The 23,565-nt window shown below is 45.3% G+C and overlaps 1 protein-coding gene and 1 pseudogene across 2 annotated transcripts in view; one reads left to right on the forward strand and one right to left on the reverse strand.

Annotated features, from left to right (window-relative positions):
* Positions 1 to 976: 976 nt before the first annotated feature.
* Positions 977 to 23,565, forward strand: part of MEIOB (meiosis specific with OB-fold) — a 46,015-nt gene continuing 23,426 nt past the window's right edge. For both annotated transcript variants that reach the window (XM_030925473.1, XM_030925474.1), the window contains exons 1-7: positions 977 to 1,142; positions 6,569 to 6,646; positions 9,543 to 9,600; positions 14,434 to 14,565; positions 16,078 to 16,150; positions 18,630 to 18,825; positions 23,145 to 23,245. In XM_030925473.1, coding sequence (XP_030781333.1) covers positions 6,578 to 6,646; positions 9,543 to 9,600; positions 14,434 to 14,565; positions 16,078 to 16,150; positions 18,630 to 18,825; positions 23,145 to 23,245 — 629 coding nt within the window. In that variant the 5' untranslated portion in view covers positions 977 to 1,142; positions 6,569 to 6,577. The remainder of the gene's footprint in view (positions 1,143 to 6,568; positions 6,647 to 9,542; positions 9,601 to 14,433; positions 14,566 to 16,077; positions 16,151 to 18,629; positions 18,826 to 23,144; positions 23,246 to 23,565) is intronic.
* On the reverse strand, positions 11,851 to 12,408 carry LOC115895288 (annotated as a pseudogene).

A 23,565-nucleotide genomic window follows, 5' to 3' on the forward strand; every position in this document is an offset into this window, starting at 1 on the left:
AGATTTTTAGATATTTAGATTTCTAAATAGAAGTAATTAAAAACATGAAGAGCTGAGAAAATTTTCGTCAGATTCACCTAAGTCCAATCCTTAGCACATACTTTTCATACATAGATACACACATCTATGGGTATTTTCTTGATGTACTACATGCCAAATCTATCATTCGATGTAGATATATCATATTAATTTATTTACTCTTACTCTTGCCCAGGCTGGAGTGCAGGAGCGCCATCATAGTTCACCGCAGCCTCGCTCCTGGGCTCAAGCAATTCTCCCCTCTCAGCTTCCCCAGTAGCTGGGACTACAGGCATGCACCATCATGCCTGGCTAATTTTTTTTTTTTTTTTTTTTTTTTCAGACAGAGTCTCACTGTTGCCCAGGCTGGAGTGCAGTAGTACAATCTCGGCTCACTGCAACCTCCCTGTCGTAGGTTCACGCGACCTCTCCTGGGTTCAAGCGATTTTCACACCTCAGCCTCCTGAGTAGCTGGGACTACTCGGGTGGGCGGGCGGCGCCATAGGACAACCAGGCACTCACCACCACGCCTGGCTAATTTCTTTTGTATTTTTAGTAAAGATGGGGTTTCACCAAGTTGGCTAGGTTGGTCTTGAACTCCTGAGCTCAAGTGATCCGCCCACTTCGGCCTCCCCAAGTGCTGGCATTACAGGCTTGAGCCACCGCGCCCGCCCGTGATAATATTATAGATAGACAGATATGTCTATTTTTTTTCCGGCGCACCGTCTTTTGGAATCGAGCGACCACAGAGCCACACGCGACTCTGAACCTGCTGCTGTCCTGCCCCTTTGACTCCCGCGTTGGAAGAAACGGGAACCGGGCTCCCCTCTCCTCCCCCGAGGGCGGAGTCGGTGTGCGGCGGGGGCGGAGTCAGTGCGAGGTGGGGGCGGAGTCGAAGCGCGGCGGGGGCGGAGTCGAAGCGCGGCGGGGGCGGAGTCGCTGAGGACGGGGCGGGGCCTCGTGCTAACGGTCGCGCGCCCGTCGCACCTGCACGAGGCTGTGGCGCGAGCGTCCTGTGGAGAAACCGCGAAGCGCCGGCGACCCGGGGGTCGGACGGGCCTGGTCCGCGAAGCTGTGGCTGCCTCTGTGCAGGCCCGGGGAGCAGCTGGCCGGGCGAGCGTCGGGTGAGCAGCGGCGTGGACCGCGTGGTGGCGACGCCGGCCCGGCCTCCAGCTGTGAGGCGGGGTCCGAGGAAGGGAGCCTGCGCTGGTCGGGGCCCGGCTTTGGGCTGGCGGACGCCCTGAGGGAGCGGCGGGCGCGCGCGTGAGGGGAGGGGCGCGGGCGGAGCCGCGCGTGTGGGGTACGTGCCTGCGCCCCACGCGGAGTCCGGTCCTGGCCGCATCCTCGGCTCACCGCGGGGTTAGCGGGGGCGGGTTGTCTGTGGCGCCGCCCGCCCTCCCGGCGCCTCCCGCGGCCTCCGCAGCTTTGCCTTTCCCGGGGCTCATCGAGGCCGGTGCCAGAGGACACGCGGGAAAGCCCCTTGCGGAGCTGAGAGCCTCTGATTTGTGGGTCCGACTTTGAGTTTTCCAAGCCCCGACCTGTCAGTTAAAAAGTGCAGCGGTGGCTCCCGCCTGTTATCCCAGCACTTTGGGAGGCCGAGGCGGGCGGATCACCTGAAGTCGGGGGTTCGAGACCAGCCTGACCAACATGGAGAAGCCCCGTCTCTACTAAAAATACAAAACTAGTCGGGCGTGGTGGCGGCGCCTGTGGTCCCAGCTACTCGGGAGGCTGAGGCAGGAGAATCGCTGGAACCCGGGAGGCGGAGGTTGCGATGAGCCGAGGTCGCACCACTGCACTCCACCTGGGCGACAGTGACACTCTATCACAGACACACACACACGCACACAAAACCGGGCGCGGTGGCTCACCCCTGTAATCCTTTGGGATTACCTCAGCTTTGGGAGGCCGACGTGACCAGCCTGGCCAACATGGTGAAGCCCCATCTCTACAAAAAATACAAAAATTAGCCGGGCGTGGTGGCGCGCACCTGTAATCCTAGCTACTTGGGAGGCCGAGACAGGAGAATTGCTTGAACCCAGGAGGCGGAGGTTGCAGTGAGCCGAGATCACGCCATTGCACTTCAGCCTGCGCGACAGAAAAAAAAAAGTGCAGATGTCTGCTGGGTGCTGTAGCTCATGCCAGTCATCTCAGTGCTTTGGGAGGCCGAGGTGGGAGGATCACCTGAGGTGAGGAGTTGGAGACCAGCCTGATCAACATGGTGAAACTCTGTCTCTACTTAAAAAAAAAAAAAAAAAAAAAAAAAAAAAAATTAGCCATGCTTGCTGGTGGTGCGCCTGTAATCCCAGCTATTTGGGAGGTTGAGGCAGGAGAATCGCTTGAACCAGGGATGCGGAGGTTGCAGTGAGCCAAGGTGGTGCCATTGCACTCCAGCCTGGGAAGCAGAGCAGACCCTGTCTCAAAAAAAAAAGGAAAGAAATCGTAGGAACCTCATCACTGAGCTCCCTGGAAGCTTCATTTGTCTATAGTAGCAAGATAGAAACCACACTTGTTCCCATAACTTCAATGCATGTTATATATGTAAAATTAGCTGTTAACTAAATTTCTAGTTCTCCAAAAGGCTAATTGTAGCAATATTATCCTCAGTTTACAAATTAGATCGCTTTTAAAAGGGCTCATGTATTCATTTAGTGAGCACATACCTGGCAGCTGCTGCGTGTGAGGCCCTGAACTGCATGGTTACTGTGGGGTGCAGTGAGGACGTGGCTCTGTCCTGACAAGCTACCGTGTCATGAGGGAGAAAGACAACACAGCAGGCAGCTGGCAGTGTCCAGAGGGGAGTTCAGAGGCACGGCTGCATGAGGCAGGGTGGCAGGAAAGGCCTCTCCTGGAGACCTGAGGAGAGCCTGTTTTGGGAAGGTGGGGATGCTCGAGAAAGAGGTGCTACATCTGCGAAGGCCTGAGGCCCATGCTGAGGAAATGTGCGCAGCCAGGGGACGGGAGAGCCACGGGACCAGAGAGCCAGGGGACCAGAGAGGCCAGGTCAGCTGGGCATGGCACGCTACCGCAAGGAGTCTGGATTTGAGTCAGGGTGCAATGGGAAGGGTTTTTTTTTGTTTTTGAGACAGATTCTTGCCCAGTTGCCTAGGCTGGAGTGCAGTGGTGCAGTCTGCTCACTGCAATCTCCGCCTCCCTGGTTCAAGAATTCTCTGCCTCAGCCTCCTGAGTAGAAGGGATTATAGGCATGCGCCACCATGTCTGGCTAATTTTTTGTATTTTTAATATAGACAGGGTTTCACCATGTTGGCCAGACGAGTCTCAAATTCCTGACCTCGTGATCTCTCCACCTCAGGTGAAACCCCATCTCTACAAAAAATACAAAAATTAGCCGGATGTTGTGGCAGGCTTCTGTAATCCCAGCTACTGGGGAGGCTGAACCAGGAGACTCGCTAGAACCCTGGAGGTGGAGGTTGCAGTGAGCCGAGATCGCACCACTGCACTCCGGTCTGGGCAACAGAGCAAGACTCCGTCAAAAAAAAAAAAAAAAAAAAAAAAAAAATTGTAGAATAAAAGAGACAGTAGCTGTTGATGAATGAAGTCATCTCTGAATTCTCAGATTGAGCTCTTTAGTTCATGTTAATCTTGTATCTGTTAAAGTGGCCAGGTAGAAAAGCAAGTCATATTTTTTTGTGGGCAGACACTAAAGTCTATTACCATATACCTCTAACGGTAGCAGACAAAGAAGGGAATTCAGAGAGATAATAGGATACCATGTCCCACCAGGAGATGCTAAGGGACAAAAATGTGGAGAAATCGCTTGATGTGTAGGTAGTTGTGTTTGTACAGAAAGTTCAGCCAGTGACTCAGATGTCTGACTCATCCTCTCGACTCATTTGTCTGGCACTTTGGGATGTAAATAAATATTAGTTGAATGGCTGGATGAGTGAATGAATTTGTCACAGTTCAGCAGGTGTTTTAGATAGTGACATTGCATTGTAAGCCACATCAGACCAGGCCAAAGAATGAATGAAAAACTTGACACAGCTTAATTCCCAAATGTTTCTTCTGACACTGAAAGGCCTTGAATACAAAAACTGGTACATTGGATAGTATTGACAAGCAGTGCCATCATTGGTTGTGAGCCTGTGAACATTCAGGCATCTTGTATACACTGTTTCTATTTTTCATTGCAAGGTTGATGTTACCCAGAGTTTAAGGATGAGGAAATTAATGTTTAGTAATGTTAAAACACACGACTACAAACTAGTGGTGCTGCAATTCGAAATCACATTTGATTAACTCCACAGGCTGCCTGAAACTCAGGTGTCATGAGACACATCCTTGAACTGGAGCCTGTGGGTGTGGGCATTCCTAGAGTTAGAGAGGCCCTGGATTATTAAGTGAAGTCAAGTCAATCTGTTTGGTGTAGCTTACAATTTTTCTACAATAGAACCTTTTATAGTGATGATATTGAGGGACAAACCACCATTTCGTTCATCTGATATTCATTGTTTTCAGTTATGAAATACATACATAAAAATATGTAAGATGTCACCTCTGTCCTCATGGAGTTTACCATGTAGAGGTGTGTTTAAAATTACTACCTTTCCCGGGCTGGGTGCAGTGGCTTATGCCTGTATTCCCAGCACTTTGGGAGGCTGAGGCAGGTGGATCATGAGGTCAGGAGATCGAGACCATCCTGGCTAACACAGTGAAACTCCATCTCGACATAAAATGCAAAAAAAATTACCCGGGCGTGGTGGCATGTGCCTGTAGTCCCAGCTACTTGGGAGGGTGAGGCAGGAGAATCGCTTGAACCTGGGAGGCAGAGGTTACAGTGAGCTGAGATCGCGCCACTGCACTCCAGCCTGGGCGACAGAGCGAGACTCCATCTCAAAAAAAAAAAAAAAATCACTACCTTTCCCTTCACACAGTATAATCAAATGCTCCATTTGAGGTGTTTACAGTAGTTTTTTGCTGTGTTTTTTGAGGTAGCTTGATGCTAATATATATTTAAATCCTTAAATGTCCCATTGAGGCCAGGTGCTGTGGCTCATGCCTGTAATCCCAGCCCTTTGGGAGGCTGAGGCGGGCGGATCACGAGGTCAGGAGATTGAGACCACCCTGGCTAACACGGTGAAACCCTGTCTCTACTAAAAATACAAAAACAAAATCAGCCAGGCGTGGTGACGGGCACCTGTAATCCCAGCTACTTGGGAGGCTGAGATGGGAGAATGGCATGAACCCAGGAGGTGGAGCGTGCAGTGAGCCGAGATTGCACCACTTCACTCCAGCCTGGGCAACAGTGAGACTCCGTCTCAAAAAAAAAAAAAAAAAAAAAAAAAAAAGTCCCACTGAATCATCTTGCATGTAAAACTCTAAATTTGGCTGGGCTTGGTGGCTCATGCCTATAATCCCAGCACTTTGGGGCGGGCGGATCACTTGAAATCAGGAGTTCAAGACCAGCCTGGCCAGCGTGGTGAAACCCTGTCTCTACTAAAAATACAAAAATTGGCCGAGCATGGTGGCTAGCATTTGTAATCCCGGCTATTCGGGAGGCCGAGGCAGGAGAATTGCCTGAGCCCAGGAGGCAGACATTGCACTGAGATTGTGCCACTACACTCCAGACTGGGACACAGAGTGAGACTGATGTCTCAAAAAAAAAAAAAAGAAAAGAAAAGAAATAAATAAAAATTAAAATAATAACTAAATTTACATGGTGCTCAAAAACTAAATTTTACACGGTTTTAGAAATGAAAGTTAAAAATTGAAACCTATAATAGCTATATCATTCAAAATTATAAAAGGACATTCTGAACATGTTTTCTATAGGTTGAATCAATATTAATGTACATTTTACCATTACAATAAAAATTTTCTAAAGAAGGAGTGAAATACCCAGTGCTTTCCTAAATAATATTTTATTTTATTTATTTATTTTTTGAGACGGAGTCTCGCTCTATCACCCAGGCTGGAGTGCAATGGCGCAGTCTCAGCTCACTGCAAGCTCTGCCTCCCGGGTTCACGCCATTCTCCTGCCTCAGCCTTCTGAGTAGCTGGGACTGCAGGTGCCCACCACCATGCCCGGCTAATTTTTTATATTTTTAGTAGAGACAGGGTTTCACCATGTTAGCCAGGATGGTCTCGATCTCCTGACCTCATGATCCGCCCTCCTCGGCCTCCCAAAGTGCTGGGATTATAGGCGTGAGCCACCGCGCCTGGCCAATAATATTTTATTTTATTTTATTTATTTTTGAGAGCATCGCTGTGTTGCCCAGGCTGGAGTGAAGTGGTGCGATCTCGACTCAGTGCAACTTCCACCTCCCAGGTTCAAGCACTTCTTCCTGCCTCAGCCTCCTGAGTAGCTGGGATTACTGGCACTCGCTACCACATGAGGTTTCGCCATGTTGGCCAGGCTGGTCTTGAACTCCTGACCTCAGGCGATCTGCCCACTTCAGCCTCCCAAAGTGCTGGGATTACAGGTGTGAGCCACCACATCCAGCCCTAAATAATATTTTAAACTCTTGGAATTTTTCATGATTTATTTCATGTATTCAATTTATATATCTAAATTATATTTTCTAAAATACAGATTAAAAAAATGGCAAACTCCTTTGCAACGAGGACCTTCACTACCCTTTCAGATCTGCAGCCAAATATGGCTAATCTGGTAGGTTTCAATTATGTGGTGATTTGCTCACTAACAAAATTTTATGTGATAAAATTGCATCAACATTATTGATTGATTCAACACATGCTTTTATAATTGACAAGTATATAGATACTGATTGCATTGGTATAATTATTAGATATTAAGTATATCAAAATTTCTTTGTATTTGTGCCACCTAGGTGAAAATTAATCTTTATTTGTATGTAGAGTAGAAGATGTGATTGTAGATATGAGTAGTAATTGTTCAAAATGATTAATAGATGTATTATTTTAATTAAATATTTAATAAAGTGAAAAAATTTAATTCATGCTCAAATTTAGCGTTGTAAAATTAAACCAGGCCGGCACGGTGGCTCACACCTGCAATCCTAGCACTTTGGGAGGCTGAGACAGCTGGATCACCTGAAGTTGGGAGTTCGAGACCAGCCTGACCAACATGGAGAAACTCCCGTCTCTACTAAAAATACAAAATTAGCTGGGCGTGGTGGCTCATACCTGTAATCCCAGCTACTCAGGAGGCTGAGGCAGGAGAATCGCTTGAAGCCAGAAGGCGGAGGTTTCAGTGAACCGAGATCACGCCATTGCACTCCAGCCTGGGCAACAAGAGCGAACCTCTGTCTCAAAAAAAAAAAAAAAAAAAAAAAAAAATTAAACCATTTGGTTCAGTGGTAGCAGTTTTCTAACCAAATTATCCAAGTTATGGTCTAAGTATTTGACATTATGCTGCTTTTATGATACAAGGTTTATAACAGGTGTGTTTTCTGAAATTATTATGTGAAAATTGACTTTTTGAGTAGGAGTTATAGGGTAATTCAATGATTTTGAATACACCTCAACTGTTACTTATTTAAAAAAAAACTGGGTGGAATCATCTTATAAGTTAAAGAACTTATTGTAAAGCAACTACCACACACCCTTACCTTCCCTGCCCCTGAGCAGTCACTATTTATATTTTGCTTTTGCAAACTAGATTTCTTACAATGGAATACATTTACATATAACTTTAATAATTTAAAATTTATAAATATTTAAAAAGAACAATTGTTGTTATAGTTTTTCTTGAGAGGTAAACTATTTGCTAATAATGGTCTCTTCAGATAGAAAGTTTTACTCAACATTTCCATTAGTGGGATTTTCCAACAAAATTCAGTGAGATCTGCATGTATAAGGAATTGAAGAAATAATACCAATGTGTCTAAATAAGCAATAAGGCTAGCTGATAGCTCAGCTAGAATGTAGGAGTCTTTTTTTTTTTTTTTTTTTTTTTGAGGCGGAGTCTCGCTCTGTCGCCCGGGCTGGAGTGCAGTGGGATCTGAGCTCACTGCAAGCTCCGCCTCCCGGATTTACGCCATTCTCCTGCCTCAGCCTCCTGAGTAGCTGGGACTATAGGCGCCCGCCACCTCGCCCGGCTAGTTTTTGTATTTTTTTAGTAGAGACGAGGTTTCACCATGTCAGCCAGGATGGTCTCGATCTCCTGACCTCGTGATCCGCCTGTCTCAGCCTCCCAAAGTGCTGGGATTACAGGCTTGAGCCACCACGCCCGGCCATGTAGGAGTCTTAAAAGCCTGATTGTAGTGTAAATGTCACAGATTATTGTAAGGTTAAAATCAGTTGCTGCAATTAGCAAAATAAGTTTAGTTTTTTCCTTTCAGAAAAGGTATTCATTTTTATTTTTTATTTATTTTTATTTTTATTTATTTATTTATTTTGAGATGGAGTCCTGCTCTGTTGCCTGGGCTGAAGTGAAATAGTAGGATCTCAAGCTCACTGCAGTCTCTGCCTCCCGGATTCAAGCGATTCTGCTGCCTCAGCTCGCGAGTAGCTGGGATTACAGGCACCCACCACCATACCCAGCTAATTTTTTGTATTTTTAGTAGAAACGGGGTTTCACCATGTTGGTCAGACTGGTCTCGAACTCATGACCTCATGTGACCCAACCGCCTCCGCCTCCCAAAGTGCTGGGATTACACGTGTGAGCCACCACACCCAGCCCATTTTTTTTTTTTTTTTTTTTTTTGAGGCGGAGTCTCGCTCTGTCGCCCAGGCTGGAGTGCAGTGGCGCGATCTCGGCTCATTGCAAGCTCCGCCTCCCGGGTTCACGCCATTCTCCTGCCTCAGCCTCCCGAGTAGCTGGGACTACAGGCGCCCGCCACTGCGCCCGGCTAATTTTTTGTATTTTTAGTAGAGACGGGGTTTCACCATGGTCTCGATCTCCTGACCTTGTGATCCGCCCGTCTCGGCCTCCCAAAGTGCTGGGATTACAGGCGTGAGCCACCGCGCCCGGCCCCAGCCCATTTTTATTTCTTAAAACGCATTTAAAATTTTTCTTCGGTAGTCACTAAAGAGAACATTAAACATTTTAAGGAGATGTTAATATCTCTGAGGTTTAAGATCTAGGACTTTAGGATTTAGATTTATTAGTGGCAAAATATAAGTTTTGTTACAGTCTAATTTATATTACTGTCCAGCATGTTTGGATTAAGAAGCTAAGCGATTTTATGTGCATTGTTAGAAAACCCTATATAAAGGAAAACTTTGAAGACTGTGGCAAATTAAATTGCATTATACATGTGCTTTGGAAAAATTCAATAAGGATTGATAGCATAGGGCAGTTATTGTGCTCCATCTAGTGATTGAAAATAAAATAGAAACATGCTAAGGATTAAATGATTATATTTATAATAGTAGTTAACTTTTGGATTATTTTGTACTATTCCTTGTGGAATTGAACATTTGTGAACTTCTTTTAGATGTTTGCATGGAATAAATACGTTTAAATGTTCCAAGTCAGAAATGTTTGTTAGAGCCAGTAAAGTATAACAAACCCATGAAATTAAATTTACCGTGTACATCTGTGTTTAATATTGGTCTTCTGTAACCTTTTTGTTTTTCAGAAAGTAATCGGTGTAGTTATTGGGAAAACAGATGTCAAAGGCTTTCCAGACAGAAAAAGCTGAGTTCTATTTAACTCTTTGCTTCATTTTTCATCAACGTTGGCTTATGACTACAACAAAGTATATTTAAGTGATTAATTTTCGTATGCCTATTTAACTCCTTAAGAGCAATGGTCATGCTCTCTATTGGATGGTCAAGTACCTGATTCAAGGCTGTTTCCCTCCCTCCCACATTTTCTCTCTCTCTGTCTCCATATATATATATGTATATATACATATGTGCATATATATGTATATTTGAGCACATGTGTTCTCTCTCTGCTTTTTTTTTTTTTTGAGACAGAGTCTCACTGTGTCTCCCAGACTGGAGTGCAGTGACGTGATCTCGGCTCACTGCAAGCTCTGCCTCCCGGGTTCATGCCATTCTCCTGCCTCAGCCTCCCAAGTAGCTGGGACTACAGGCGCCCGCCACCACACCCGGCTAATTTTTTGTGTTTTTAGTAGAGACAGGGTTTCACCGTGTTAGCCAGGATGGTCTCGATCTCCTGACCTCGTGATCCACCTGCCTTGGCCTCCCAAAATGCTGAGATTACAGGCGTGAGCCACCATGCCTGGCCGCTTTTTTTTTTTTTTTCCGAGATGGAGTCTCGGTCTATCACTCAGGCTAGAGTGCAATGGCACGATCTCAGCTCACTGCAGCCTCTGCCTCCCGGGGTCAATGGATTCTCATGCCTCAACCTCCCAAATAGTTGTAATTACAGGCACATGCCATCATGCCCAGCTAATTTTTGTATTTTTAGTAGAGATGGGATTTCACCATGTTGGCCAGGCTGGTCTTGAACTCCTTACTTCAAGTGATCTCCCTGCCTCGTCCTCCCAAAGTGCTGGAATTACAGGTGTGAGCCACCGCGACCAGTGCCTGGCTGATTGGAAAAAAAAAATTTTGTAGAGACAGGGTCTTGATCTGTTGCCCAGGCTGGTCTCAAACTCCTGGGCTCAAGTGATCATCCCGCCTCAGCCTCCTAGAGTGCTGAGATTACAGGCATGATGCTTTTATCTTTAAGGTAAACACAAAGCTGTCATCTGGTACCCATATCATTTGTGCGTGCACTTTATTTCATCTTAACTAATTAGATCAGAATTACTAAATAAATTGTTTGAGAAAGTCTATATCTCTTTTTACCAAACTTCATAAGGCGCCATTGCACTCCAGCCTGGGCAACAGGAGTGAAACTCCGTCTCAAAAAAAAAAAAAAAAAATACACAGTTATTCACCTATCAGACTGTGAGGGAAGGAGAAAAGCTTCTGTGTTGTTCGGCTTCTTTTTATGATGACATCTGTGGTATTCCTTTTTTGGAGGAAGTATGCTTACTGACTTAAAACATTGTACATATGACATTATATTTTCATAAAAAATTCCAGCAGTACCAAAAGTCATAGAGTTGAAAAGTGAAATTCCCCTTTTCAGCTCCTCACTTTCCCCATCCTAGTCCTCTCCCTAGAGGTAGACACTAATAGACAGTTCAGAATATGTCTATAATTTGCATGTATGTTGGGCTATATTACTTTTTTAAAAAAATTGAGATACGGTCTCGCTCTGTAACTCAGGCTGGAGTGCAGCAATGTGAACACAGCTCACTGCGGCCTCGACTCTGGGCTCAAGTGGTTCTCCTGCCTCAGCCTCCCATGTAGCCCGGACCACAGATGCATGCTACCATGCCTGAATAATCTTTGGATTTTTTTGTAGAGACAGAGGGTCTCACTTTGTTGCTGTGGCTGGTCTTGAACTCCTTGGCTGAAGCAATCTTACCCCCTTGGCCTCCCAAGGTGCTGCTGGGATTACAGGCAGGAGCAACTGCACCCAGCCAGGTTATAATTTTATTTAGCAAAACCAATATGAAATTTCTATTTTGGAAAAAAAGTATTTGCTGACCCCTAGTGGTCCTCATTAAGTAGCACATAATTTGTTTTGAAATAACTTATTTTAATTATTATTTTTCCTTTTTTTTTTTTTTTTTTTTGAGACGGAGTCTCGCTGTGTCGCCCAGGCTGGAGTGCAGTGGCCGGATCTCAGCTCACGGCAAGCTCCGCCTCCCGGGTTTACGCCATTCTCCTGCCTCAGCCTCCCGAGTAGCTGGGACTACAGGCGCCAGCCACCTCGCCCGGCTAGCTTTTTTTGTATTTTTTAGTAGAGACAGGGTTTCACCGTGTTAGCCAGGATGGTCTCGAACTCCTGACCTCGTGATCCGCCCGTCTCGGCCTCCCAAAGTGCTGGGATTACAGGCTTGAGCCACCGCGCCCGGCCTATTTTTCCTTTTAATTACATTCATTTTAATGCTGAATTTACTCCCGTGCCATAAGTTTTTGTTTCTTCAGTTTCTTCTGGGATATCTTTTAATTCTGGGCAACCTCCTCTTCTGGATTAGGAACAATCTGTTCCTTTTCAGTCAGGATCATCTCAATGTGGCAGGGAGAGCTCATGTATGGGTTAATTCGACCATGAGCTCTGTAGGTCCGGCAGTGCATCTCAGGTGCGTTGTTCACTTGGATATGCTCAATGACCAGAGAATCTACATCTAAATCCTTAAGTTCAGCATTACACTCTGCGTTTTTAAGCATGTGCAGTAAAAATTCAGCACTCTTTTTGGGCCACCGACCTTCTGTCCAGTCCCACTGCTTGGCCTGCGCACACCTGCCAACTCCACCATTGTGACGTTGGAATGGTATGCAGTGTTTCTGTAAAGTGACATCTTTCAGATACTTCGTGGCTTTTCGTATATGCATACCCTTGATGGCCTGAGCAGTTTCACGAGTGTTCTTAAAGTGAACAGGAAGATTGGAACCTCTTGATTTGCATGATTTCATGGGGTTCTCCAGGTCAAGTGAATAGCGAGCCTTTTTCACAGTTTACCTCAGGCTGCTTAGGGAAAGAGGTTTAATTATTTTTAAAATTTATTTATTTTTTTTAGAGACAGGGTCTCACTCTGTTCTTCCCTACCTCTGCTAAAAAACCTCATCTCGCCAGGTGCAGTGGCTCACGCCAGCATTTTGGGAGGCTGAGGCAGGCGGATCACGAGGTCAGGAGTTCGAGACCAGCATGGCCAACATGGTGAAACCCCGTCTCTACTAAAAGTACAAAATGTACAAAATTAGGCATGGTGGCGGGCGCCTGTAATCCCAGCTACTTGGGAAGGGGAGGCAGGAGAATTGCTTGAACCCAGCAGGCGGATGTTGCAGTGAGCTGAGATCATGCCATTGTACTCTAGCCTGGGTGACAAGAGTGAAACACCGTCTCAAAAACAAACAAACAAAAAATAAAACCTGTTTTTACTAAAAAAAAAAAAAAAAATACAGGCTGGGCGCGGTGGCTCACGCCTGTAATCCCAGCACTTTGGGAGGCCGAGGCGGGCGGATTACAAGGTCAGGAGATTGAGACCATCCTGGCTAACATGGTGAAACCCCGTCTCCACTAAAAATACAAAAAAAAATTAGCCGGGCGAGGTGGTGGGCGCCTGTAGTCCCAGCTACTCGGGAGGCTGAGGCAGGAGAATGGCGTGAACCCGGGAGGAGGAGCTTGCAGTGAGCCGAGATCGCGCCACTGCACTCCAGCCTGGGCGACAGAGCGAGACTCCGTCTCTAAAAAAAAAAAAAAAAAAAAAAATACCAAAATTAGCCTGGTATGGTGGTGTGCGCCTGTAGTCCCAGCTGCTCGGGAGGCTGAGGCAGGAGAATAGCTTGAACTGGGAGGCGGGGGTTGCAGTGAGCCGAGAGATCGCGTCACTGAACTCCAGCCTGGGTGTACATTTCATGAACACCCTGAATTCATTCTTCCCAGACTGGAGTGCAGTGGTGCATTCAAAGCTCACTGCACACTTAAACTGGGCTCAAGCAGCCCTTCCTCCTCAGCCTCCCAAGCAGCTGAGACTAAAGATGAGTGCCACCACTCATTTTAACATTTTCTGTAGAGATGGAGTCCCTCTATGTTGCCCAGGCTGGTTTTGAACTCCAGGCCTCAAGTGATTCTCCCACCTCGCCTCCCAAAGCCCTGGGATCACAGCGGTAAGCTGCTATGCCTGGCCAATTTTTATTTTTATTTGATTACTAGTTATTTATTTATTTTTGAGACAGAGTTTCTCTCTTTTCACCCAGGCTGGATCTCGGCTCACTGCAGCCTCTGCCTCCTGGGTTCAAGCGATTCTCCTGCCTCAGCCTCCCGAGTAGCTGGGATTACAGACACCCACCACCATACCCGGCTAAGTTTTGTACTTTAAGTAGAGACAGGGTTTCACCATGTTGGCCAGGCTGGTCTTGAACTAACCTCAGGTGATCCACCCGCCTCGGTCTCCCAAAGTGCTGGGATTACAGGTGTGAACCATCGTGCCCAGCCTATTTTTATTTTTATTTTAGGGATGGGATCTTGCTCTGTTGCCAAGTCTGGAGAGCAGTGGTGTAGTCACAGTTCGCTGAAGCCTTGAACTTTTGGGCTTAAGCAGTCCTTCTGCTTCATCCTCGCAAGTAGCTGGGACTGAAATAACTATTTAGATCTGAATTATGACTTAGGTTCAGACAACAGTAAGAGAGAAAAGGAGAACCTAAAGTAATACCTGGATGGCTCAAGTTTAGATGTCTTTCCCTCCAAATAGACAGATCATCAGGGAAGGGAGCAAGGGGGCAACCTGTTACCACTTCAGTTTGAAATTCATAGAAGCATAATGTTATAGAATATACATCTGAAAACATTTTGTACTATGTGTTTGAGTGTTATTATAATAGTCATTTGATTAAAGAAATAATCATTTGTTTGTAATTGAAACTTTTCATGTGACACCAAAGGCAGAGAAGCGATTGAAACTCTTCATTTGAAAAATAAAAGCATTGGTTTTCCTTTAGATATTGGATCAGAAAGGTACACTTTCAGCTTCACCATTCGGGATTCACCAGCACATTTCGTAAATGCAGCTTCCTGGGGCAATGAAGATTACATCAAGTCTCTTTCTGACAGCTTTAGGGTTGGTGACTGTGGTAAGTTGGCATTGATTCTTAAATTTTTTCCATTGTATTATTCCTGTGGTATGTTTATGGTAACTACACTGAAGGAGTTGAAATGAGGCACAGTTCATAATTCTCAAGAACTTTACCAGAAAAAGTCAAGTGTTAATAGTATAATATAGTGGGGCGTAGTGGCTCATGCCTATAATCCCAACATTTTGGGAGGCTGAGGCGGGTGGATTGCATGAATCCAGGAGTTCAAGACTAGCCTGAGCAGTATGGCATAACCCCATTTCTACAAAAAATACAAAAAATTAGCTGGGTGTGGTGGCGTGGGCCTGTAGTACCAGCTACTAAGGAGGCTGGAGTGAGAGGATGGCTTGAGCCTGGGAGATGGAGGTTGCAGTGAGCCAGCATCATGCCTCTGCACTCCAGCCTGGGTCACAGAGTAAGACCCTGTCTCAAAAAAAAAAAAAAAAAGACTGCAGTGCAAAGCATTCAGAATGTTACTTAAAGCATACAAACATGATCGTTATATTTTTACCAGGTAACCTTACTGTCTTTGGTTTATTACATATTTCAATTTGCATCAACTCATATTATTGTTATAGTTGGTTATCTTTCTATAGACATATAAAATGGCCACTGAATATATTTTGATAAAAGTTGACATTTGACAACTGAATAGATTTAGATAAAAACTGATATTTGAATTGTTAATGGGATTTTAAGGAACTTTACTTTTAGTTGAAGTACCAAATCTTTTACATCTTCTACTCACCCCAGTATCTCTTTGACAGAACAGCCTCGTATAGTAGAAAGAACAGGAGACTTTGAAAGCACACAGGTCTAGATTCAATCCCAGTTCCAACATTTACTTACATTATGGCTTTGAGAAAATTTCTTAATCTTGTTGGGTCTCAACTATGAACTAATACCTCTTTAGGTTTTTGTAAATATTAAATGAGATAGTGTACCTAGTATAAAGTGTGGAACTTAGTCACTCAACAGATAACTTTTATGAGCCCTAGCCTCGTAAAAGGAACAAGGAAGCATGTATACTAGCTCTCCTTCACGATAGAAAAAGAGAAAAGAGTAATGCAGGTAATGAAAACACTCCTCTTTAATACTGTGGTCTCAAGCAGCCCACTCCCCCTCTCAGTTATTTAGAACCTGATCATATATTGCCTTGTATTATTAACTTTCAGGACAATGTATGGTATCTCTGTAGCTGAATAATAGGGTCATTGAACACATGGACTATGAAGGCAGAAAGCTTCACAAACTTCATAGGGCCCAGTATAGTTATAGACATCCCTTGAATAAATGCTGGAATATTAGTTACATATGGAGATAAATATTTCAATTTTGACATCTCAGTATCAAAATATATTATATGTTGATGGTGGACAAGATGAATGAGGTGAGGAATTTTTAAAGCCTAGAGTCAATGATGATTACACATTAAACAGGATGTTATTTAGGATTAGTGTGTTTATCTTGTTACTGTTTTGTAATATCATCATACTTTGCCCTCTGTTTTAGTGATAATTGAAAATCCCCTGATCCAAAGAAAGGAAATAGAAAGAGAAGAAAAATTCAGCCCTGCAACTCCTAGGTAAGCAAGCATCTGTCTAGCACAGAGATCAACCTCTGGCACAGAGATTGTGCCAGAATGATCATTACTAATAATGTTCTATCAGATTAGCAGAGATCTTACTAAAAGTGTTCTGTTTCTATTTTGATAAAAATGAGAAGTTTAATTTTCTCTTACAAAATTCATCTTTGATTATGACATAATTTACTTGGATACAGAGTCACATGAAAAATGGCTTTGGTTTAGTACTTTGATTCTCATTCTTAGATTTACTAAAATTTGACTTTGTCATGTTAAAACTGATTGAGAAGAAAAGATAAACTTTGGAAATTACATCTATCTTTTTTCATATCAAGATATCCTTCTACTCACAGGCTTACCATCTTAGGGCAGGTTCCTTCGAAGCAGAGCTTGAGAGGAGGACTCTTGTGGGAGTGGTTGGTTGAGGGTGAGCTCTCAGGGGAACCCTGCAAGGCTAGGCGGGGAAGAAGGTGAGCAGAGAAGTGGGTTCTCCTGGATCCTCAGCAGGAACCCAGGAGGGAGCTCTGGAGTGGCAGTGGCCCCTTAGAGTAGTGTCCTAGCTGTAGTCCATCCACTCCCCAAACCCCCAGGGTGGGGCAGGGCATCAGTTCAAAGGCGGGTCTGGCAGTTATGGAGAGAAGGGTGTGGCTGCGCCCCTATACCAGCCTGTAAAGGGCTCTTGGTAGGCACGGCAGTCTACAGCATTGACACATCAATTGTGACCCCTTTCCACCTTCTTTTCTGGCCTCATCTTATGCCAGACTCTCAAGCTTCATTTCTCTGTAGCCACAGTGAATTTCTTTACATTTCATGAACACTGTGAACTCATTCTGCACGAAGAACTTTTATATTTCCTTTTTATTTTTATTTTTACTGAGACAGAGTCTCACTCTTTGCCCAGGCTGGAGTACAGTGGCGCAATCTCGGCTCACTGTAACCTCCACCTCCTGGGTTCAAACGATTCTCCCACCTCAGCCTCCCAAGTAGCTGTGATTACAGGCACATGCCACCACACCCAGCTAATTTTTGTATTTTTAGTAGAGGCAGGGTTTCACCATGTTGGCCAGGCTGGTGTCGAACTCCTGACCTCGAGTGATCCGCCTGCCTCGGCCTCCCAAAGTGCTGGGATTACAGGCGTGAGCCACCGCACCCGGGCAAACTTCTGTATTTTCTATTCTCTCTCTGCATAGAACATTTTCCCATCTGATTATTTGCTTCTTTGGGTTATTGACTCACAGCTTAAATGTCATCTTCTTCAACCTTCCCCATCTACTCTGTTTGTGGTAGCGCTAACGGTCAATTACTGGGATTTTGCCCTGGTTTTTGTCACCATAACGCAAGTCGCCGTCTGAGATTATTTAATTCATTGTTCTTGAGTCTCCCCCTCACATATGTGAACCTCATGAGATCAAAGGTCTTGTCTGCCTTCTTCACCACCTGTATCCCTTGTGCCTAGCATGGGGTCTGGCATATAACAGATTCTCAGTATTCGTGGAAGCGATGGATGGATGGTTAGATGGAGAGAACATTCTTGGTAGAGGGAAGAAACAGGAAACCTCCTGTCTTTTCCAGAACAGTTAATATTAGGTTGAGCCATATGAAACTGCTGATGTTTTACTATTTTTCATCTAGAGATATCAGTTTCGTAACGTAATAGTCTGATACTGCTGGAACGCAGGGCATGGGCAGGAGGAGAAGCTTAAGGTGGAAGCAGAGATACTTCACAGACAACTTTGCTTTCGTACCAAATTATTGCCTTTGTGACTGGTAGCCACAAGACAGTCTTTGAGCTGGGAAATAGCATTTTCATATTTGTGATTTAGGAAGATCACTTTGCTTGTGGAAGATGGACTGTAGGGGAATGAAGCTTAGTTAGGAGAGCAAGGCAGTGGCGTGGGAGAGAAGTGATGAGGTAGGTAAGTGAGGCCGAGCAGTGGGGAGGAGGAGGGGCTGGGTTAGGGGACTGCTGGGGCACAGAGTCCAAGGGCCATCAGGGACTAGGTGCAGGAGGGAGAGCTCCTCATTTCAGGCTCATGTGCCGGTGTTCTGCATCTGCCCCATGCAGAGCTCAGCAGGGGCAGGAAAAACACAGTCTCTGACCTGAGGCACTAAGGCAGAACAGCCAAGGCCATAAGAGAGAGAAACAGCCAGTCTTTAGGTTTGCATAACCCTGAAAGTTTCAGCGTGCTTTTACGCTCCTATTTTCTTGGAGAAGGAAATAAGCGCAGTGTCTTGGGCAAGATCAGACAAATGGTATGCTTAGAACTCCAACACAAATCGATTCTCAAAACATTTCCTTAATGAAAGTACACTGTAAACAAAAAATGTTTTGCTGTATTATTCACTGTTTCTAAGAGTAAGAACTATATATTAGTATTGTCTAAATTTCAATCAAAAATGTAGTTTAAATGTGAACCTGGAAATATTTTTCTATCCAAAAATCACTTTCATATAACTTTCTTGTGTTTTTACAATTTAGCCACTGTAAACTATTGCTCAGTGAGAATCACTCAACAGTAAAAGTTTGTTCCAGTTACGAAGTGGACACAAAGTTACTTTCTTTGATACATTTACCTGTTAAAGAGTCTCATGATTATTATTCATTGGGTGACATTGTTGCAAATGGACACAGTCTTAATGGGAGGATTATTAACGTGCTGGCAGCTGTGAAGTCGGTAAGTTAAAACCCCAACAAAGCCAAGTGCAATTTGGCAGGGGTGTTGCAGTCACTTGATTTGTGTTTGGGATGGAGTGGTCATGATCAGCTGGGGTAACTTTTCGTCTGTATCTTGGTAGTATATTGAATTAAGAAAACAGTAACACTTCTCATTAAAGGGAAAGTAGCATTTTATCTGTGGATGAGTAGTAAAATAAAATTGTATTTGAATGCTAAATGCAGTGTTCCACTCTGCTCATAAATGATCTGCTAACTATAGGAGAGCTTTTTATACTTTGCTTAAACAAAGATGAAAATGAAAAGGGTAAGCTTATTGACTCGAAAATCTCTGTGATCTTCCTTGAAGGGGTGTAGTTGAATAAATTAAGGGATTGGTTCTGTGCCTTTGTGCTCAGAGCTGCCCAGAAACCGGGGAGGGAGTGGGAATACACGTTGCCCTGCCATAGGGGCTCCGTGGTCTAGTAGGTGGAGTGGGACTCTGCTGGTGAAGTGCAGGAGAGGATGGCACTCCATGGGACACCACGGGGGTGTTCCCTTCTGGTGCATCAGCGTCTGTCTGAATTATTGTAGCAAGTTCTGAGCTCTGTAGTCGGACAGACCAGAGCCATAAGGCAGAGATTGAGATATAGACCTCAACGGTAAAGTTTCACAAAATAAAGTACATGAAAATTAGTCCAGGCACAGTGGCTCACACCTGTGATCCTAGCACTTTGGGAGACCAAGGCAGATGGATCACTTGAGCCCAGGAGTTCAAGACCAGCCTGGGCAACCTCCGTCTCTACAAAAAATACAAAAATTAGCCGGGTGTGATGGCATGTACCTGTATTCTCAGCTGCTTGGGAGGCTGAAGGGGGAGGATCACCTGAGCCTGGGAGGTTGAGGTTGCAGTAAGCCAAAATCATGCCACTGCACTCCAGCCTGGGCAATAGAGGGAGACCCTGTCTCAGGAAAAAAAAAAAAAAAAAAAAAAAAAAAAAAAAGCCTGGCACAGTGGCTCATGCCTGTAATCCTAGCACTTTGGGAGACTGAGGCAGGTGGATCACAAGGTCAGGAGTTCGAGACCAGCCTGGCCAATATGGTGAAACACCATCGACACTAAAAATACAAAAATTAAGTCCCAGCTACTCGGGAGGCTGAGGCAGGAGAATGGCATGAACCTGGGAAGCAGAGCTTGCAGTGAGCCAAGGTGATGCCACTGCACTCTAGCCTGGGCAGCACAGCCAGACTCCATCTCAAAAAAAAAAAAAAAAGAAAAAAAAAGTTAGCTGGGTGTGGTGGCAGGTGCCTGCAATCCCAGCTACTTGGGAGACTGAGTCAGGAGAATCACTTGAACCTGGAAGGTGGAGGTTGCAGTGAGCCGAGATTGTGCCGCTGCTCTCCAGCCTGGGTGACAGAGCGAGACTCCGTCTCAAAAAAAAAAAAAAGGAAGAAATTAAAGGGGCAGGAAGGTCAGGCATGGTGGCTCACGCCTGTAATAGAAGCACTTTGGGAGGCCGTGGCAGGCGGATCACCTGAGGTCAGAAGTTTGAGACCAGCCTAGCCAACATGGTGAAACCCTGTGTCTACTAAAAATACAAAAATTAGCTGGGTGTGGGCTGGGTGCAGTGGCTCACACTTGTAATCCCAGCACTTTGGGAGGCCGAGGCAGGCGGATTACGATGTCAGGAGATCGAGACCATCGGCTAACAAGGAGAAACCTCGTCTCTACTAAAAATACAAAAAACTAGCCGGGCATGGTGGCGGGCCCCTGTAGTCCCAGCTACTCGGGAGGCTGAGGCAGGAGAATGGCGGGAACCCAGGAGACAGAGCTTGCAGTGAGCTGAGATGGCGCCACTGCACTCCAGCCTGGGTGACAGAGCGAGATTCTGGGTTGATAAATAAATAAATAAAGGGGCAAGAGTAATCTTTTAATATACAGGGGGATGATAGTCAGGAGACAAAAACAACAACAAAACCTCTCACACATTTATATGATAGTTCGTGTAAGTAAACGTGAGTTGCTTGTCATATTAAATGGTGACTGACTGAGAGAATGTGACCCTCTCAGATGGCAGGGCCTTGGCTGTGGAGGCCATGCCTGCTGCCTGGGGAGCATCTGTATGCTTTAGGGAGGAGGAATAAGCCCATTATATGATCATCTTGAAAAACAGGAGAGGTCACTTTATAGGCAGTTTATGTTCAATCCTATTCAGTTGTTCAAATGAGTGCTCAATTGTTTGCGATTTCCCCAAGTTATAGACAGTGCTATTACATTTATAATGAAGTAAGAATTGTCTACAACCCTGAGTGAATACAGTAGGGTAAGCAGGAAACTGTGGCAGCTTTCCCACACCCTCAGTGAGTCTGGCACCTTTCATGTGTCACGTCACTTCTTCTCATGCCTTTTGTCTCCACTTTGGCTTTCAGCCCTCTTACATTTCCTTTTCTTCACACTTTTTTTTTTTTTTTTTGGCGGGGGGATGGAGTCTCGCTCTGTCACCCAGGCTGGAGTGCAGTGGCGTGATCTTGGCTCACTGCAACCTCTGCTTTCCAGGTTCAAGCAATTCTCCTGCCTCAGCCTCTCGAGTAGCCAGGACTAAAGGCATGCACCACAACGCCTGGCTAATTTTGTATTTTTAGTAGAGACAGGGTTTCACCATACTGGCCAGGCTAGTCTTGAACTCCTGACCTTGTGATCCACCCACCTCGGCCCCCCAGAGTGCTGGGATTACAGGCATGAGCCACCGTACCTGGCCACTCTTCACACTTTCATTTAACCTGCTGTTTCTTCCTCTCATCTCCACTGTCTTTTCACTTTAAAACTCCTTTTAATACAGTGTTCTTCATCTCCCCAACCCCAGATGTTAGGCTGACCTCTCAGCCTCTGGCTGTCCTTTCTAGGTCCATTCTCTGGGCACCACAGATGCCGTGGTGGCAGTGGTGGGGGGCGGCCAGTGACTGTCCATGCTGGACCTGCTGCTGTGCAGCTCTCAGAGGCGCCTGCCATTCCCACATAAGCTACTGGGTGGAGAGAAGGGTCCTAGGTTCAACTTTTTTTTTTTTTTTTTTTTTTTTTTTACTTGCTTTAATGGGCGAGAGCATCTCCACTTCTTTGATCATCTCACCCCACAATGGACAGAATTGGAAAGTGTCAAAGTTTCCTGTGTATCCCGCATGTGGCTCTCACCATGGTAGTTCTGGGGAGAAGGCAGAGGACGTATCCTATATTTGTTTGTTTCCTGTGGACACTTTTTATACCACAGATATTCTTTTTTTTTTTTGAGACGGAGTCTCACTCTGTCACCGGGGCTGGAGTGCAGTGGCCGGATCTCAGCTCACTGCAAGCTCTGCCTCCCGGGTTCACGCCATTCTCCTGCCTCAGCCTCCTGAGTAGCTGGGACTACAGGCGCCCGCCACCTCGCCCGGCTAGTTTTTTGTATTTTTTAGTAGAGATGGGGTTTCACAGTGTTAGCCAGGATGGTCTCGATCTCCTGACCTCGTGATCCGCCCGTCTCGGCCTCCCAAAGTGCTGGGATTACAGGCTTGAGCCACCGCGCCCGGCATATACCACAGATATTCTGTATTTGATGTTTGCTAAGAAGATGGAGATGCTGACCCCAGAGAGGCCGAGTCCATTCGGTCACATGAACTCATGCTGGGTTCCACACTGAGCCATGGGGACACACACGTGCTGGAAACACACTCCCTGCCCTCGAGGAGTCCACGTAGATGCCCCAGGGGGGCCTGCCATGGAGCCTTGTTGTGACATGTTACAAAGACTTTCAGGCCGGGCACGGTGGCTCAAGCCTGTAATCCCAGCACTTTGGGAGGCCGAGACGGGCGGATCACGAGGTCAGGAGATCGAGACCATCCTGGCTAACACGGTGAAACCCCGTCTCTAGTAAAAATACAAAAAACTAGCCGGGCGACCTGGCGGGCGCCTGTAGTCCCAGCTACTCGGGAGGCTGAGGCAGGAGAATGGCGTGAACCCGGGAGGCAGAGCTTGCAGTGAGCTGAGATCCGGCCACTGCACTCCAGCCTGGGTGACAGGGCAAGACTTCATCTCAAAAAAAAAAAAAAAAAAGACTTTCAGTCTGTACTTCAAGCACCTGTTCCCTTGTGTCTCTTCAAAGTGTTGTGTGACTTACAACTTTAGCTACGTACATGTAGTTTAGAGATAGAAGATGCTTTAAAATAATCAACTATATATTACTGGTTTTTGCTATTTTAATATTTCTCATTTGGTGTTTAAAAGGTGAACATTGAGTATTTTCATCAATAAATACTTAAATACTTCTACATACAGGTGAAGAGTAATGATTTCTTTCCATTTCTAAGGTTGGAGAGCCAAAATACTTTACAACTTCAGACCGGAGAAAAGGCCAGAGGTGTGAAGTTAGACTCTATGATGAAACAGAGTCTTCTTTTGCAATGACATGGTAACCACCGACGTCTCTTCCAAATTGTGAAATCCCTGTTGTTATCACCAGGACATTTTCATTTTATCAAAAATATGATGGACTTCATATCAAGAGAGGATAATGATAGGCGATGAATGATATTTTAAAAAATAAACCTAACTCTTGAATGTTGAGTTGTTATGGACAGCATCTTAAAATGAGGTCTTTAGATGGCATGGAACTTGCTTAGGAGAACTCCACTGTGACTAGTTTTATTGTTAAATTCTGTTTTATAACAAATGGTGTTTTACTAGGTCCCATGGAACAAGCCAGACTTTCCCTCTGTGCTTCCTGGAAAG

This window comes from Rhinopithecus roxellana, chromosome 20 (assembly GCF_007565055.1).
Source record: "Rhinopithecus roxellana isolate Shanxi Qingling chromosome 20, ASM756505v1, whole genome shotgun sequence".
Lineage (NCBI taxonomy): Eukaryota > Metazoa > Chordata > Mammalia > Primates > Cercopithecidae > Rhinopithecus > Rhinopithecus roxellana.